The sequence below is a fragment of the Macaca fascicularis genome, chromosome 17 (assembly GCF_037993035.2).
Source record: "Macaca fascicularis isolate 582-1 chromosome 17, T2T-MFA8v1.1".
Classification (NCBI taxonomy): domain Eukaryota; kingdom Metazoa; phylum Chordata; class Mammalia; order Primates; family Cercopithecidae; genus Macaca; species Macaca fascicularis.
Window position 1 is genome coordinate 68304134 of NC_088391.1, and position 20317 is coordinate 68324450.

The 20317-nt window shown below is 36.6% G+C and overlaps 2 protein-coding genes across 35 annotated transcripts in view; one reads left to right on the forward strand and one right to left on the reverse strand.

The window, feature by feature from the left end:
- MYCBP2 (MYC binding protein 2) overlaps window positions 1–20317 on the reverse strand; it is a 286627-nt gene that overhangs the window by 245867 nt on the left and 20443 nt on the right. For all 34 annotated transcript variants that reach the window (XM_074021188.1, XM_045377006.2, XM_074021199.1 and 31 more), the window contains exon 2: window positions 7294–7369. In XM_074021188.1, coding sequence (XP_073877289.1) covers window positions 7294–7369 — 76 coding nt within the window. The remainder of the gene's footprint in view (window positions 1–7293; window positions 7370–20317) is intronic.
- LDHA (L-lactate dehydrogenase A chain) lies at window positions 15903–17577 on the forward strand. The gene is given in 2 exon segments (XM_045377018.2): window positions 15903–16971; window positions 16974–17577. Coding segments are annotated over 2 exon segments (1092 nt in total). The 5' UTR covers window positions 15903–16001; the 3' UTR covers window positions 17096–17577.

Consider the following 20317-nt stretch of genomic DNA (forward strand, 5'->3'; position numbering starts at 1 on the left):
TTTGTTAAGACTAAACAGTTTCTCTTTTATGCCCAATATTTTATTCATCAGACAGCAACTACAATTTCAAGATCAACATTTACATTATAAATATAAAAAGCTGTTTTAAGATATTTTAGAAATTCAAGTTCGAATAATTAAAGTATGTCTAGGAAGTATCTAAGATAAACAAAATGATACCACAAGTACCAAAAAAACTTGGTCCCAAAAATTCAACTCTTCTTCCATAAAGAATTGGAAAAAAACAAAACAAAATACTCTTGTTAAATAAGAAATATATCAAAGTTAAACTGGCATGGCATATAACTTATGAGTATATGCATAAGAGATATTACAAACATCTCTTATCCAAATATCCAGAGATATTACAAATATTAGCTATTCAAATCCAACAATATATAAAAAAGTAATATATTATGACCAACTGAGGTTCAATCCAGGGACAATGTTGGTGCAACACTGCAAAAGTAATCACTGTCACTACAGAGAAAAAATATATTATACTGCAAACAAACACAGAAAAATAATTTGACAAAAAATCCAGTATTGATTCATGACAGAAAAAAAAATGTATAAGTTAGGAATAGAAGGGAATTTTTTCAACTTGATAAAGGGTACCTACAAAATAACCACAGCTAAAGTGGTAACAGACTGAATGCTTTCCCTCTAAGATTGTGATCCAGGCAAATAGGTCTACTCTCAGCAACTCATCAACATTGTACTGGATATCCTACCTAGTACAAGGAAAATATCCTATCCAGCCAAGGGAAAAAGGCAAGAAGAAGTATTTTCTAAAAAAGAAATGTTTTTACTTGTAAAAAAAACATGTAAAGAATCTTAAGGAATCTGCAAAAAAGCTACCAGAAATAGTATGCAGATTTAACAAAATCAGGATATAAGATTACTATATAAAAAGAGTAGTATATCCACATACTAGGAATGAACAAATGAAAAATGTAATTTCAAAAATAATAGCATTGAAGTCACAGACTGGGAGAAAATATCTGCAAACCACATATCCAACAAAGGATGAGTATTCAGAATATATAAAGAATTCTCAAAAGTCAACAGTAAAAACAAACAAGGAATCTAATTAGAAAATGTGCAAAAGATAGGAATAAACACATCAATATAGAAGATATACAAAGGGCAAATAAGCACATGAAAAGAATTTCAACATCATTAGTTACCAGGAAATGCAAATTAAAATGAGATACAGTACACACCTATCAGAATGGCTAAAATAAATAGTGACAACACCAAATGCTGATGGGGATGAGGAGAAACTTACACATTGTTGATGGTCATGTAAAATGGTATAGCCACCCTGGAAGAAAGTACAGCAATTTCCTACAAAACTAAATATGTGCTTACCATATAATCCAGCAATTATGCTCTTGGACATTTATACCAGAGAAATAAAAACTTATGTTCACACAAAAACCAGTATATGAATGTTCGTAACAGCTTTCTTTTAAAACAGTCAAAAGCTAGAAATGACCGAGATATCCTTTAATGGGTAAATGGTTAAACAAACTATGGTACATCCATACCATGAAATGCTTACTCAGCAAGGAACAAACAATATACAACAACGTGTGTGAATCTCAAAGACATTTTGCCGAGTGGGGGAAAAAAGCGCCAATCGTTAAATGATTACATACTACACAATTCCACTGGATAAGATTCTTAAAATGGTAAAATTATAAATTCTAAACACATCAGTGGTTGCCAGAAGCTAAGGAGAGGATGAGGAAGGAAGATACTATAAAGGTTATGAAGGATATCACAGAGAATTCTTGTGATGGAACTACTGTATATCCAGACTGTGGTAAGAGTCACATGGACCTACACATGTGATAAAATTACACAGACTTACGTGCACACGAACACATACACACCGCATTCATACTGAAATCATCTCAAAGCAAAATAAATTTTCAAAAATAACTGCATTTACAATAACATCAAAAATATAAAATTGTAAATAAAAGTAATAAAATAAGTGTAAGCCCTACACACTGAAAACAAAAAAGTGTTGCTGAGTGAAATTTAAAGACTTAAATAAATGGAGATACATACCATGTTCATGGATTGGAAAATTCAACATCATTAAAATGGCAATTCTTCCCCCAAACACAAGCCACAGAATAGGAGAAATGTATTTGGAATGCAGACATCTGACAAAAGACTTGTATTTAGAATATATGAGAAACTCTGGCAATTCAGTAATAAGAAGACAATTACAAAAATAAGGAGGCAAGATCTGAACAGACATTTCACATCAAAAAAATAAGAATGGCAAAAGGTACATGAAAAGATTTCGCATTATTAGCCATTAGAGAAAAGCAAGCTAAAATCACAATGGGAAACCCCTACTCAGTACACTGACTAAAATTTAAAAAGCTAATACCATGTGTTTCAAAGATGTGAAGCAACTAGATTGGTCATATACTACTGGTGGGACTACAGACTGGAACAACCACTTTGGAAAAGAGTTTTCTGGTTTCTTAAAAAGCTAAACGTACATTTACTGTGCCAACGCTGAGGAAAAAGTTAATGCCACAGGCATGATGGCTTACTGCTTATATTTCCCCAAGGAAACCATGATTGACCCTTGGCCAACCTTCGGGAATGTGGATGTTTAGAGTTTTCTTTGTGGTAGTGATTGATGATTTTGTTATGAACACATGGAGCAATGGACCATGTCTCCTGGCCTATCAGACTGCTCTGCATGTACAAACATCAAGCTTTACGATGTGTACCTGAGTTTCACTTACTGTGGCTGACTAACAAGATATGTCTATGTGACCAAACCCACAAAAAGTCTTGAATTCTAAAATTCACCTGAGCAAAAACAATACACACATTTCTCTGCAGTTCACTGTCAGAGAGAAAACATGTCTTGTGTGCTCAGTCAACAAAGAACTAGGAAGCCTATGCCATAACTCCCTATACATCACAAACACATATCTTTTTCTTGCTGCTTGCTCTGCATCCCTTGTTGTAATAAATCTTAGCCATGAGTATAAACTGCTTATGAGACTTATGAGTCCTTCTGGCAAATCAAAGGAAAAACCACTTAACCATTCCACTCCCTAGTATGCACCCAAGAAAAATGAACACACACACACACACACACACACACACAAGTGCATATATAGGTATATAAAATCAGCAAAAAAATGGAATGAATTACTGATATACAACAACATAAACACAAATTATGCTGAGGGAAAGACACCAGATTTTTAAAAAAAGAGTACTCACAATATGATCACATTTATACGAAGTTCTAGAAAATGAAAACTAATCTACAGTGACAGAAAATATATCTGTGGTTGTCTAGAGCCAGGGTTATAGGGAGGGATAGAATCAGCAGAGGATAAGAAAACCGGTCAGGCGCAGTGGCTCATGCCTGTAACCCCAACACTTTGGGAGGCCAACACGGGTGGATCACCTGAGGTCAGGAGTTTGAGACCAGCCTGGCCAACATGGTGAAATCTTGTCTCTACTAAAAATACAAAAATTAGCTGGACATGGTGGCTGGTGCCTATAATCCCAGCTACTCAGGAGGCTGAGGTGGGGAAATTGCTTGAACCCAGGAGGTAGAAGCTGCAGTGAGCTAAGATCACACACCACTGCACTCCAGCCTGGAAAACAGAGTGAGACTCCATCTCGAAAAATAAAAAGAAAATCCCTGGAGATGATGGAAGTGTTCTGAACTTTGACTGCAGTAGTGCTTCTATGCATAAATGTTAACTTCCAAAACTCACAGAACTGCAAACTTCAAATCTCTATGTCAGGCTCAGCTACTGAGAAGCCTGATCTAAGACAGACACATTTGGGATCAGGAAGTTGAGGAAGTTTTCTGACTAATGAATTTGATTTCTCCTGTAAGAAAGTGAAGTCATATGCTGGAGGGTAGAATTTATCAGAGGTTTGAGGAGCATGGCAAAGGTCTGAAATAATCACAGAAGAAAAGAGAACTATTTGACCAGAAAAAATAGTAAGATAGTCTGGCTATGGTATACTTGAGATTGATGATCATGAATGTGTATTGTCATCAATTAACTCTTGTATAACTCTCTTTGGCAGCACATGAAACTCACCTTAAGAGAGGGACAAAATAACTGGATTCATACAAGATTGAGTTTTGTCAGATTAATGCAAAAACATACAAGTGAGATATGGTAGGTAAATAATAGCCTCCAAAAACATCTACACCCTAATTCCCCAAAACCTAAGTGAATGTTACCTTACATGGCAAAAGGGACGCTGTATATGTGATTAAACTAAGGATTTTGAAATGCACAGATTATCTGGATGGGCCAATGTAATCACAAGGGTCCTTACAAGTGAAAGAGGAAGGCTGGACAGTGAGAGGAAGAGATAAAACAACAGAAAACTATCAGTGATGCCACATGAGAAAACTCAACCAACCACCACTGGCTTTGAAGATGGAATAGGGCCACAACCCAAGACATTTGAGCAGCCTCTATTATAGAAACTGGAAAGGCAAAAAAACAGATTCCCTCCTAGAGCCTCCAGAAGGAATACGGCCTTGCTGACACCTTGATTTTAGCTCAGTGAGATCCATTTTGGACTTCAGATTTCCAGAACTGTAAGATAACTAGTGTTATTTTAAACCACCAAGTTTGTGTAATTTGTTGCAGATTAAGTAAGAGTTTTTCTAAAAAGAAAGACTGTGGTATCTAATCTGGGTAAGATGGAAATTAAATAAAGGAGATGACCGATGGATGAGATGAGGAGAAATAGAGGGGTTGATAGCCATAAAGGATATAAAGTAGATGTAACATCTATGTATATGTAATACATAAAGTAGATATAAAGTAGATAAAATGCCAGCTAAATGGCATTTTGAAAATAACTTTCAAAAACAAAGTAGATGAAAAATAATCTGGAAAAAGTAATACAGGTCAAGGAGACTAACAACACCATTTTACTACTTTATACTCTTTCCATGAGCAAAAAATGCCTCTTACTCATCTTTGTATCCCAAACATCCAGTATAATGCCTGCACATACTCAGCACGCAATTAATGTTTGAGGAACAAATTAATGAACTTATTTATATCACTGCTATCTCAAACTACTCTTAAAAAGAAGATATATAAATACTGAGGGCAAGAGGAAAAAAACTGAATTGCTAAGGGCACAAAGCTAGTTGGAGGCCAAATTGAAAGGGACAAAAGACCTTGACTTCTCCTCATCTCTTCCTGGATATCATATGCCACCACTTCAGGAAATCACCAAATGAAACCTTAGAAAAACTTCAAAGATACTCAAAATTCCCATACTCTGATTTGCACATAGCACCAAAAAGTTGGAAAGGGACAGAGGTTGGAAATCTGAATGACTGTATTTGTTAGAGGTTTTCTGTACATTGAGAATGCATTCCACTTCCCTCCTCTATCCCAGAAGCAGAAGTAATGAGAAGGGATACAGTGAACAGACATTATTTTTCTGCCCGCCCAGCAACACTTTCCTTAGGGTAACTATTCCTCCCTCATTCCATGTGGCCTATACACCAGGGTGCTCACCCACTGCCCATCTCCGGGTTAAAAATACAACTCAGTCTAACCAAAGCATCCCATGTCTCCGTGGTCAAAGCAAATGATGCAGGTAAACCGAAAATCCTACCCAAGACTTTCTGCTATGACTAGTAGAACAGATTGACTCTTGCTCAGAGCAAATGGAGTTGGAGCTGCTGGCAGCCTCAGTCCTCAGTCACAGGTAATAAGTCCACACACAGAGGAAGGCAGAAGTTAAGAGCTGAAAATACGGGTTTGATGATTTTATTTATTTATTTTGAGACGGAGTCTTACTCTGTCACCAGGCTGGAGTGCAGTGGTGCGATCTCAGCTCACTGCAACCTCCGCCACCCAGTTTCAAGCGATTCTCCTGCCTCAGCCTCCTGGGTAGATGGGACTACAGGCACATGCCACCACGCCCAGCAAATTTTTGTATTTTTCGTAGAGACAGGGTTTCACCATGTTGGCCAGGATGGTCTCAACCTCTTGACCTCATAATCTGCCAGCCTCGGCCTCCCAAAGTGCTGGGATTACAGGCATGAGACACTGTGGCTGGCTGATGATATTATTTCATCCCTGGATCCAGCTGTGTCTCAAGATAGAGCCACCAAATAAATGCCATCCCCCAACCTTTCATTTTATTTTGGGTTTGCTACTTTGAAGTAGATTTCTCTCAGTTACAATAGCAAGAACACTAACTTAAAAAGTGTAGGAAACAATTGCCTCTACAGTTGATATACAGGCCCAGCAAATCTATTGTTTCTTTAACTCAAAGTGAAGCTGTTCAGGAATCACAGTTATGACTCTCCTCTTCCTTCTGTCTAGATGTTCAATAGAAAAGAGACTATTATATAAAGAGCTCTGGTCACTGAAAACGTTTAGTATAAAAAAGATGGATTTTATAGAGATCTCTGCATTATGTGAAAATAGATTCTTGGTTTCTAAGCTCTCACCTAATTCAAATATTCCATACTGCCTTTTCTTTTGTACAGCTACCAACAGTCAAAAGAGGCTCAGAACAATATGGACACACCAAGTTTCCCTAATTTCTGTCAAGAAAGGCATATGACAAACCCAAACCCAAGTCCTGGTTTACAAGCTAATTTTACTTAAGTTTCTAGTACCTGTAGTCAGATTGAAAAAAGAGAACAGAAGTGGATATGTTCCCCCAAAGGACTGATCAGAGATATTAAGAATAAATAATAAATAATTTTCAACATTCAGATATTAACTTCCAGGCTACTGGTCAAGAAACCCCCCAAAAATAGGCTGGGCACAGTGGCTCACGCCAGCAATCCCAGTACTTCGGGAGGCTGAGGTGAGAGAATTGCTTGAGCCCATGAGTTCGAGACTGGCCAATACAGTGAGACCCTGTCTCTACAAAAAATTTAACAATTAGCTGGGTGTGGTGACATTTACTTGTAGTCCCAGCTACTCAGGAGGCTGAGACGGAAGGATCACTTGAGCCCAGGAAACTACTGCACTCCAGTCTGGGTGACAGAAAAGACCTTGTTTCAAAAAAAAAAAAAAAAAAAAAAAAAGCAAGAAAGAAAAGAAACACCCAAAAGAAAGATGAAACTAAAAGAGGAACCAAATCATAAAGGGCTTTTACAAAATTACTTCAGCACATACAAACAAAATGGTTTGCTAATTATACTTATATTTTTAAATCTTGGCATTTTTATTCAAATCACCATATGAAACAGTCCTATTCCTTATAAATTACCAACAGTTTTACCTTGCTTCTTGTCTTCACTTTTGATTTGCTCTTCTGTTTTCTTTTCAATTTCTTCTTATTTAATATTTTCTTATTCCTAAAAATTAAAAGAAAAATGGAAAAAAACATATGAATGTTCATATTAGGACATACAAAGCTATCAAAAATGCGTATTTCCAAAAGAGACATTTGGATCTTTTTCTTGCAAACTTTCTTTATGTGAAACAATATACTTTACATACACATATAAGACACTAACATATAAAGTAGCTATTGAGAAGATAACATGGGGCAGCTAAGCAATATACATTAAATGATAATAAAAATTTGAATTCTGCAAAAACATATATAAACTTAAAACATTAAAAAGGCATTAAATGAAGTATTTTACACTTTATCCATAGTGGGGATGTTTACAAATATCAGTAATGTTTCCAAGAAAAAAATCTGCTCTTTTTGGTAGTGAGGGCTATAGTGCAAAGGGACTTAAAAGCCACTTTTTACTAAACTACTATAGCAAAATTCCCAACTCATATACTTTATGTATCCAGCAACCAATCTGGATACATTCATTATCTCATGGCCCTAAGACCAAATTATTCTTTAAGCATAAGGAAGCCCCTGAATAACTTTGAGAAACAGAAAAAAAAAAATGTGATAAAGAATAAGAATTATGGTGCAAGAAACAAGAAGCAAGGAAAACATTTTATTTTCATTTCACTTAATATGTTTTATGTTCACCATGCTGAGATACTAGGTAGTAAAGACACAAAATGAAAAAGACAGTTCTTGTCCTCAAGGAGCTCAGAGACTTGAATGGAAAGCACACTTTGGTGATCAAAGAGGGAATCAGGGGAGAGCAAAGGGGAGGAGGTTGTTCCAGATGCTGAAGAGGTCAAGTCCTTAAGATTTGGTAACTAATTTAGTGAGAGCAGTGACAAAATAGAAAAGTTTTAAGCCTAGGTCACCTGGAGGTAGACAATGTCATTCATAAAAATTGAGAAGTCAGAAGGAAGAGTTAGTCTGCTGGAAAAAAAGTAATGGGTTTGATTTTGAAGATGTTTAACTTCGGCCGGGCGCGGTGGCTCAAGCCTGTAATCCCAGCACTTTGGGAGGCCGAGGCGGGTGGATCACGAGGTCAGGAGATCGAGACCATCCTGGCTAACATGGTGAAACCCCGTCTCTATTAAAAATACAAAAAACTAGCCAGGCGTGGTGGCGGGCGCCTGTAGTCCCAGCTACTCGGAGGCTGAGGCAGGAGAATGGCGTGAACCTGGGAGGCGGAGCTTGCAGTGAGCCGAGATCGCGCCACTGCACTCCAGCCTGGGTGACACAGCGCGAGACTCCGTCTCAAAAAAAAAAAAAAAAAAAAAAGATGTTTAACTTCAAAATACCAAAATGTCAACAAATAGATAAGAGTAACAGGCAGATGAAAACGTTATCCTTGACATTTCCTTCAGTTTCACTCTTGAAATCAAAATAATCACAAAATCTGGTCAATTATATCTCATGAACAGTTCTTGAATCTGTCCACACCATCTTTACTGCTGCAATGCTAATAAGCTAGGTTACCACCACCTCTTACCTGGACCACTGCAAAAGCTTAACTCATTTCTGCACATCCATACCCTTCAATCCATTCTTCACATAGGAACCTAACTGAACTTTTAAAGACACAAACCTGAGTGGATAATTCCCCAGCTTAAAAATCAGTATCTTCTCAATTCTCTTAAGATAAAGTCCAAAAGCACCAACATCGTTTAAAAAATCCTCTTCCAATAACTGACCTCCACCCATCTATCCTGCCTCATTTTGCATTCTTTTCCACCTGGTTCATCATACTCCAGCAAGAAGGATATTCTTTCAGTTGTCTGAACCTGTTAAGCTTCATCACAACTTTCACAAAGGTTTTCCCTCTTCCTGAAATTCTCTACCACATCTTCTCCTGCTAACCACTACTTATCTTCGAGGTCTCAGCATAAGTGTCACTTAAGTCTAACTCCCCACACTGGATGAGTTTCCCTAATATACACTCTCAGTTCATCGTATACTTACGTTTCATTGTATAGTCAATAACTGTAATTATGTATGGAACTGTTTAATGTATTGCTTCCTCGCCAAGCTATAAGCTCCAACAGTGCAGAGGCTCTGTCTTTCTTGTTCACTACTCTAAGGTATCTACATCTATGGTATGGATACATGAGTGCATTTAAAGCATATCTAGCCAGAAAGGCCCACTAAGGAGCTATCCATGGGATTATTTTGCACAGACTTCAGTACAAAGGAGGTCATGGAAACTATGTATGTGGATGAGATTTTCACAAGATAGTATGCCATAAAAGTAAAGAGAAAGAGAAAGATTAACAGTGCCAAATGCTAAACATAAATGCATATACCTGCTTATAGAATCTACTAAACTACTAGCATTATGAGGGCATGACGAATGTCTATTTCAACTGTGTACTTTCAGCACCTGCATCAATGTGAAACATCATGGATGGCCAATAAATATCAGATGAACAAATAAACAAATAAAACACAATAAGTATTCTTCATACTATTTAGGAAACCAACTTTCCTTTATATTAAAGATTACCTGAGTGAAATCAGGTATTTGAGCAACAGGAATACATAACTACTAAGAGGTTAGCCCCTTCTATATAACTTATAAAAGCATCAAAATTTATCCCAAACCAATTTTCAGAGAAGTAGAATATATAAATCCAAATTCAGATAGATTTCCTAAAGACTAGTTATAACTGACTTAAATTTTCTCAATTAGAGACCAATTTTTGTGTCTGTTTTATCTAATGGAACTTCTTTAAAGTTCAAATGACTTTACGTACATTTCTAAAATACTTCTTTCTATGCATGATGGCATTTAATTGGTTGTAACAATTCTAATGAATCTGAACCCATCAATTCTTAAGTACAGACCATCCAAGAATTAGCTATTCCCAAATTAATTATAAATTACTTTTACTGTGTTTTTTTTTTTGTTGCTGCTGATTTGTTTTGTAGAGGTAGAGGTAGAGGTAGAGGTTTTCTAAAAGAGCCAGTAATAAGTTGAAAATTATACAAATGAAATTTGTATTCAACATTGGAAAATTTTAAAATGCCATTTGCTAGTAATATAACACACCATTATATCTCTATATTTGAGAACTAAGCTTAAACCTTTCACAATATCTGAGGATAGAAATATAAAAGAGAAACTCTAAAAACCAGTCTTACACATTTAAAATTTACCTTGAAATTTCTGATGATTTAGGGCTTGATATTCTAAATCAATCGAAGCTTAATGAAGAATGTCTGGAATTGGTCCTGTAAGACTTTTAGTCTTCTCACAAAAATAACTTCATATCCATGAGATTTGAAAGAATTGTGGTTGACAATAAAAGGGAAAGGCTATTAACATGCCTTAAATATTTATTTTAAAATATTTACTTTAAAAATTCCAAAAAGATTTTCTTAAGAGCTACGCTGTTTAAGAGAAACCATATACTTCTGCAATATAAGAACAAACGAATTTTGCAAATTGTTCAGTGATATAGATCAACAGTTTCTCTATCAGCTTATTACTGAGTATACTTTATACCAAAAATAGAGTCATAATTTTAAAACCTCTTTCACTCAAATCTGCTTCTTCATTTGCAAAATAAAGCGATGAAGGAGACTGAGGTTCCTTCTACATCCGGTAAAATGCTAAGATTTTAATAAATCCAAATTTACAGAACTTCTGAAATAAAATGGTTTCAATCTTTTGCTTAATTTCCCTTCATAATAAGAAATAAAAAATTTCTGAGGCTGTGATCTAAAGCAGGAATAGGGAAATTATTTTCTGCAAAGGGCCAGATAGCAAATATTTTACACTTTGTGAGTCACAAGATCTCTGCTGCAACTACTCAATGGTTACAGCATGAAAGCAGCCATTGGCAGCACATAAAGACAGCAGTGTGCATATATTACAATAAAACTTCCGAATTTCACAAAATGCTCACAAAACATTCTCTTCCTTTTTTATTTTCATTTCAACCTTTTAAAAATGTAAAAACCATTTTTAGCTCACAGGCTACATAAAAACAAGAATTGGGCCTCATTGGTCTGTGGGTCATTGTTTGCTCACCCCAGATCTGGGGCGTATTTTGATAAACACGCCCATATCAGAAAGGAAAAAAATGCTTTATAGCTATGAGTATGCAGCACAGATAAAACTATTCAAAACATCACCACGCTTATAAAAATAAGCACGCCTAAAATTATCTGCCTTTTCTTTTTATAAAGATAAACTTTGGACTTCCACTTCCCTAAAGTAAGTGATTAGATAGGAGGCAGGCCAATGCGCCTGCTTCAAAGGCTAGACTAACCAACACAAGAAAGCTGTGGAAGCAATGAGGACTAAAAGAATGAACAATCCAGAGGTGGAAGAGCACTTCCAAGACAGCTGAGACCACTGGCTTGTTCTTCCATGTGGGTAATTGCAGAGTTTGGGCATGAGTAAGGACTGAGTTTGGCTTACGCAGAGGAACTTTAATAAAGGAAACAGGAGACTAGTAGTGCTTTAGATGTCCACGTGGGGTGAAATGACAGACTAGAATCTAGAAAAGCTCCAGATACATAAACAGCTTTCCCAGTGGTATATCTCCTCAGAAATGGAACACTGAAGGATGATAGAGAGGCTAGGTCAAGGCTGGGCGTGGTGGCTCACGCCTGTAATCCCAACACTTTGGGAGGCTGAGGCAGGCAGATTACTTGAGGTCAGGAGTTCAAGACCAGCCTGGCCAACATGGTAAAACCCTGTCTCTACTAAAAATGCAAAAAAATTAGCTGGTTGTGGTGGTGCACGCCTGTAATCTCAGCAACTCAGGAGGCTGAGGCAGGAGAATCGCTTGAACCTGGAAGGCAGAGGTTGTGGTGAGCCAAGAGCCGAGATTGTACCACTGCACTCCAGCCGGGGCTACAGAGCAAGATTCCATCTCAAAAAAAAAAAAAAAAAAAAGAGAGAGAGAGGCTGAGTAAAAAGGGAAGAGAAAACTTCTGTAAGAAGTCAGATTCCTAGTAGACGGAGGGAGCGGTCTCTGTAATCCCTCAGTGGATTGAGATAATCAAACTCCTCATTCTATCTGTCTGACACAGCAAAGAGCAAACCTCTCTGGGAGAAAACACATCATCTGAAAGAAAATCCTGTTCATTCATACACAGTGTTACTCTAGTTTGGGGACACTAAGTAAACACATTAAGAGACATCAAAAGAAGCAAAATACGTGGCAGACACATAATCAAGAGAAAACCAGAAAATCAGACTCACAGAAAACCCAGATATTAACATTAGGAGGCAAGTACTTGAGAAGCAGAGATTAACAAAGTGTGTAAAATAATGGAATTGGCAATTTTCAACATAATTTATTAAAAAAAGAACCAAGCGGACATTCTGAAACTGAAAAACAAACATCTGAAATTAAGAATGTCTCATATGATTTTAAGAGCAGAGTAAATTATAGGAAAACAGGTTTCACAGACTTGCAAACAGGCCAAAAATAAATAAATAAATTCAATCACACACAAAAAATGGGATAAACAAAACAGAGAATGAGACATGTGGGACACAGTCAAATGGTCTCATATTCATATAATTGGAATCCCAGAAAGAGAGAAAGAAGAATGGAACGAAAGCAATACATGACAAGATAATTACTGACAATTTCCCAAAAGTGAAGAAAGAAATCAACTGAGAGATTCAAGAAACTCAGGGAACTTGAAGCAGGAAAATGCAAAGAAAAGCATACCTAGGCACAACATGGTCATAGTGCTAAAAGCAAAGCATAAAGAGAAAACCTTCACAGCAGCCGGAGAAGAGATACACTTAAAGGAACAATAAAATTGATAGTTTCCATTCTTGGTGTTGAAAAGTGCTGGGGGGTGGGGAGGGGAGGTGGTGGACTGGAGGGATGGGGGTTAGAGGTTGGGGGAAGCAATCTGGAATCACATAACCTTGAAGAATGTATCTTTTAAGAATGAAGACAAAAATAAAGATGTTTTTAAATCCATGAAAGCTGACATAATTCACATAAAGGATTCTAAAAGTATCCTTTAAGAATGAAGACAAAAATAAAGATGTTTTTAGATCCATGAAAGCTGGCATAATTCACTGTCAAGAGACCAATATTACAAGAAATACTGAAGGAAAGTCTTCCTTTAATAACTGTAATATCATAATTTTAAACTAAAGGATACATGCTAAAAGGATAGAAGAAGATGTATCACAAGCACACCCACCAGTGTCCCAAAAAAAGTTGGTGTGGCTATTTTAATATTTGACAAAGTAATTTTTAAGGCAACAGTATTATAAGAAATGAGAAGAGCATTTCTAAATGGCAAAAGGGTCAAATCATTAGGAAATCATAACAATCCTAAATTTGAATGCATCCAGTAACACAGCTTCAAAATATATAAAGCAAAATTGACAGAAGTAAAATGAGAAAATACAAATCCACAATTGAAAGAGTAGATTTTAACATACCTCTCTGTAACTGACAGAACAAGTAGAGACCAAAACAGCACTGACATAGAAAAATTTGAAAACATGATTAATCGGCTGGGTGCGGTGGCTCACGCCTGTAATCACAGCACTTTGGGAGGCCAAGGCAGGTGGATCACAAGGTCAGGTGTTCAAGATCAGCCTGACCAACATGGTGAAATCCTATCTCTACTAAAAATACAAAAATTAGCCAGGCGTGGTGGCAGGCACCTGTAGTCCCAGCTACTCAGGAGGCTGAGGCAGGAGAATCGCTTGAACCTGGGAGGTGGCAGTTGCAGTGCACCAAGATCACACCACTGTCCTCCAGCCTGGGCGACAGAGCAAGACTCCGTCTCAAAACAAACCAACAAACAAACCATGATTAATCAACCTGACTTAATTGGCATATATACAGAAACATATCCAACAACAGTAGAATGCATATTCTTTTCAAGTGCATATAGAACATTTACCAAAACAGATAATATGCTGGACCACAGACCAAGTCTAAACTAATTTCCAAGGACTGAATCATAAGGTAATTCTCTGGTCATGGAAAAATTAAACCAGAAATTAAAAAAAAAAAAGAAAAACACGAAGAAATTCCCAAATGCTTGGCAATCAAAAAAACAAGACTCATAAATAAACTATGGGTCAAAGAACTAGTCACAATGGAAATCAGAAAGTGTTTTCCATAAAATGAAAATGCAATATGGCATAACAAAATTGGTAGAATGCTAAAGCAGTACTTCCACAAAATGCATAGCTTTTTGCATACACATAAATGCATATATTGGAAAAAAACACTGAAAGTAAATTATCTAGACTCACAACTCAAGAAACTAAAAAGAAAACCACAAATTAAATGCAAAATATGTAGTAGAAAGGAAATAAAAATAAGAGTAGACACCAATGAAATGGAAAGCAGACATTCAATAGAGATTATCAAGAGCCAAAAATTGGTTCTCTAAAAAGATTAGTATACGTAACAAAAAGACAAAAAATAAATGTTGTTGAAGATGTGGAGAAAGTAGAACTCATACACTGTTGATGGGAATGTAAATTAGTACAACCATTGTGGAAAACAAAATGGAGGCTCCTGAAAAAACTAAAAACAGAACTACCATATGATCCAGCAATTCCACTACTGGGTATATATACAAAGGAAAAAAATCTGTATGTTGAAAAGATATCAGAATTCCCATTTTCCCTGCTACACTATTCACAATAGCCAAGATGTGGAATCGACCTATGTTTCCACAAGCAGATGAATGGATAAAGAAAATGTGATATATATACACAATGAAATACTATTTAGTGATTAAAAAAAGAGTAAAATTCTGTCATTTGCAGCAATGTGGATGAGCTTGGAGGACATTATCTTAAGTTAAAGAAGCCAGACAAAGAAAGATGAATATGGCATGTTTTTACTCATATGTGGAAGCTAAAATAGTTGATCTCATAAAAGTAGAGAGCAGAAGAGTTTTTGAAGAGTAGCCAGAGGTTGGCTAATAGATGCAAAATCAGACCTAGAAAGTAGGAGTAAGTTTGAGTGTTATATAGCATCACAGGGTGACTATCATAAACAACAATGTATCATACAACTTCAAACAGCTAGAAGACAGGATTCTGAATGGTCTCATGACAAAGAAATGACAAAATGATAAATGTGTGAGGTGATAAATATGCTAATTATCCTGATTTGATCATTACACATTGTAAACATGTATCAAAATATATTGTACCCCATGTATATGCACAATTATTTGTGAATTAAATATATAACAAATATTTTTAAATAAAATGAATATAAACCTAGAGCAAAAGTGGTCAGGAAAAAAGTAAAAGCACAAATTATCAATAAGAGAAATAAGAAAGGAGGCATCACTACAGATGCTGCCTATAAATTTGACAAATAAAATGGATAAATTCCTCGAAAAAATATAACTTCTCAACATTAAACAAGGGAAAAAATATAATGTCTGAATAGCCTTCTATATACCGGGAAAAAAAAAAAAACTGGATCCCTAATCAAAACCTATCCAGAAAGAAAACGCTAGACTTGGATGGCTTTGTTGGTGAATTCTTCCAAATACTTTAAAAATTCACTAGTAGTGCTGCAGCCGCTGCCGCCGATTCGGGATCTCATTGCCGCGTGTCCCGGACGACCGCCTGACGTGCATTCCCGATTCCTTTTGGTTCCAAGTCCAATATGGCAACTCTGAAGGATCAGCTGATTCATAATCTTCTAAAGGAAGAACAGACTCCCCAGAATAAGATTACAGTTGTTGGGGTTGGTGCTGTTGGCATGGCCTGTGCCATCAGTATCTTAATGAAGGACTTGGCAGATGAACTTGCTCTTGTTGATGTCATCGAAGACAAATTGAAGGGAGAGATGATGGATCTCCAACATGGCAGCCTTTTCCTTAGAACACCAAAGATTGTCTCTGGGAAAGACTATAGTGTAACTGCAAACTCCAAGCTGGTCATTATCACGGCTGGGGCACGTCAACAAGAGGGAGAAAGCCGTCTTAATTTGGTCCAGCGTAACGTGAACATCTTTAAATTCATCGTTCCTAATGTTGTAAAATACAGCCCGAACTGCAAGTTGCTTATTGTTTCAAATCCAGTGGATAGCTTGACCTACGTGGCTTGGAAGATAAGTGGTTTTCCCAAAAACCGTGTTATTGGAAGTGGTTGCAATGTGGATTCAGCCAGATTCCGTTACCTGATGGGGGAAAGACTGGGAGTTCACCCATTAAGCTGTCATGGGTGGGTCCTTGGGGAACATGGAGATTCCAGTGTGCCTGTATGGAGTGGAATGAATGTTGCTGGTGTCTCCCTGAAGACTCTGCACCCAGATTTAGGGACTGATAAAGATAAGGAACAATGGAAAGAGGTTCACAAGCAGGTGGTTGAGAGTGCTTATGAGGTGATCAAACTCAAAGGCTACACATCCTGGGCCATTGGACTCTCTGTAGCAGATTTGGCAGAGAGTATAATGAAGAATCTTAGGCGAGTGCACCCAGTTTCCACCATGATTAAGGGTCTCTATGGAATAAAGGATGATGTCTTCCTCAGTGTTCCTTGCATTTTGGGACAGAATGGAATCTCAGACCTTGTGAAGGTGACTCTGACTCCTGAGGAAGAGGCCCGTTTGAAGAAGAGTGCAGATACACTTTGGGGGATCCAAAAAGAGCTGCAATTTTAAAGTCTTCTGATGTCATAGCATTTCACTGTCTAGGCTACAACAGGATTCTAGTTGGAGGTTGTGCATGTTGTCCTTTTTATCTGATCTGTGATTAAAACAGTAATATTTTAAGATGGACTGGGAAAAGCATTAACTCCTGAAGTTAGAAATAGGAATGGTTTGTGAAATCCACAGCTATATCCTGATGCTAGATGGTATTAATCTTGTGTAGTCCTAAACTGGTTAGTGTGAAATAGTTCTGACGCACCACTGCCAATTCTGTACATGCTGCATTTGCCCCTTGAGCCAGGTGGATGTTTACTGTGTGTTATATAATTTCCTGGCTCCTTCACTGAACATGCCTAGTCCAACATTTTTTCCCAGTCAGTCACATCCTGGGATCCAGTGTATAAATCCAGTATCGTATGTCTTGTGCATAATTGTTCCAAAGGAGCTTATTTTGTGAACTATATATATCAGTAGTGTACATTACCATATAACATAAAAAGATCTACATATAAACAATACAACCAACTATCCAAGTGTTATACCAACTAAAAACCCCAATAAACCTTGAACAGTGAAAAAAAAAAAAAAATTCACTAGTAGTTCTTTCAAACATTATCAACCTTAGACTCTTTCAGACAATATAAAAAGAAACATTTCCCAACTCATAAGACAAGCATAACTCTGATATCAAAATTTGAAGAGAACATTTCAAAATACAAGTTTCAGACCAGTATCTCCTATGAATATAGAAGCAAAAATACTGCACAGCCAAAAAGTAGAAACGACCCAAATGCTCACCAACTAATGAATGTATAAAGTGTAGAACTTCCATATAAGAGAATGTTGTTTACCCATAAAAAAAATGAACTGAAGTACTGACTCATGCTACAACGTGGATGAACCTTGAAAACATTATGCTAAGTGAAAGAAACAACAGCAACAAAAGGTCATAAATTGTATAATTCCATTTATATGTAATGTCTAGTCAGGCAAATTCATAAAAACAGGAAGTAGTAGTTGCCAGAAACTGATAGAAAGGAGAATAGAAACTGCCTGCTAATAGCTTTGGGATTTATGGAGTGACAAAAATGTTTAGTTCTATGACTTTGAGAATATACTGGAAAGCAGTAAGTTGTACACTTTAAAAGGGTGAATTTATGGTATGTGAATTACCCCTTTTATTTTTAAAAAAGAGAGTCATTTACCTACAAATAATTTTGTCTAACAACATATGGAAAGAATACATACATAATCAACATAATTCAATATAATAAGAGAACAAAAGAAACAAAACATATGATTACTTCAACAGAAACAGGAAAAGTATTTTTAAAACTCAACAACCACTAGTGATGAAACTCCTCGATGAACCAGGAACAGATTTTACTTAATCTAATAAAGATTACCTACAAAAAACCTACTTTTAACAGTGTATTCAATTATACTGAATGTTGAAAAATTAAATATTTCCACTTAAGCATGGGGGGGAAATGCAAGGATTTGTACTATCACCACTTCTGTTAACACAATATTGAAGGTCAGTAAGTGATGCAAATGAACTAAAAGTCGTAATAATTAAAAATTAAAAGTAAAGCATTTTTTTATTTGCAGATAATTGTATTTATAGAAAATACAAAATAATCCACAAATAAAGAATTAACAAGTGAATTACCAAGGTCACTGGATACAAGCCTAACTTTTAAAAATCGATCTATGAAGCACCTTATGTAAACTGAAACTTTTGCACAGAAGCCAGACTCATTCTGTGTAATTAATGTAATGATACTCCCATTATGTTCAAGCATCAATGAATAAATTAGGGAGGAATAGCTGTCTCACTACTAAGTAGAAAACTTTTATTTACTTAACCTAGCCTGCTAATTAGTAATAAGAAAGAGATTTGTAACAGTTCAACTTGATTTAGGGGAAAGATGCAAATAGATGTCTTATACATAGCTTCAGTCTCTTGATCTTATTCAGAAATCTTCACGTGGGAGGAGGACTATAAAGCAAGCTACCTTGGCAATGGGCAGAGCAGCAGAAGAAAAAAGAGGGTAGGGGAACGTGGAGGGGAGCATGAGTGAGGGGAGAAGTCTCTGAAAAGTTGTGGCTATAGACTCAGCCTCATGCATATTTGTACTCTAAGTAAACATAGCCTAGGTAGGCCAGGGAAACTCAAGCCTTGAAGCAATTGTAAAACTGTAATACTTTCTACTGATAGCATGAATGACAATCTATTCATCCCAGGCCTCAGAGAACTACAAAAGGAATGAGAGCAAGCAAATAACTAGGCACATAGAGATACAAGGCACCCTGAGTGAGAACAGCAGAACAAGACCACAGAGAGATACCCAAATAGACTTCAGATGGTGGGATTTTCTGAAAGACTGTAACAAGAATATGTTTATCAAATTTAAAGAAATAAAAGACTACCGCTAAAATATCTGCAAGGGATGGGGAACAACTGAGCACATTTGAAAAAAAATCAAACTAGACATGAAAAATAACTGACATTACAGACTCCATAGGTGGGTTTAAGTGTACAGGACACAGCTGAATAGAAAATTTAAGATCTAGAAAAGAGATCAGAAAAAAAAACCTGGAATTCTTCACAGAAAGATAAAAAGGCTAAAAATATGTCCCTGAGACCTTTTCAAATCTGAAACTTCCTCCTTCCCCATCCCAAAAGAGACAGCCCTTACTCTATCCAAGTATGCACTCACTCTCATACACCAGATCCCATTTCATTCACCATCCTTGAGATTTTGCTCAACCACACATCCCTCTCTTTGTTTACCGTTCATGCTCTTTTCTGTGGTTTCTAACCTTACAGGCCTACTATCATTCTCCCATTCAAAAGGGATAAAAAGTTTAAATAATCCTCTATCCCTCTTCATCACTAAATTTCTTGAAGAAAAAAATAGTCTTGGCCTAGGCAACATAGCAAGACCCCATCTCTGTTAAAAAAAAAAAAAAAATAGCCAGACATGGTAGCATGTGCCTGTAGTCTCAGTTACTCAGATGACTGAGATGGGAAGATCACTTCGGTTCAGGAGTTAGAGTTGCACTGAGCTACAGTCATGCCACTGCACTCCAGCCTGGATGACAAAGTGAGACCCTGTCTCAAAAAAAAAAAAAAAAAAAAAAAAAAAAGCTTCACTGTGTTGAACTTTTTAACACCTTACTATCAAACTCATGCAAGTCTGTGAGACGTCTCAATATGCAAACTTTCTAGTTGCCAATTCAACTGCCCATCTTCAGTCTTTATCCTTCACATTCTCCCACATATGATAACTACCAAACAGTGCCTACTTCTTTACATCCCTGCC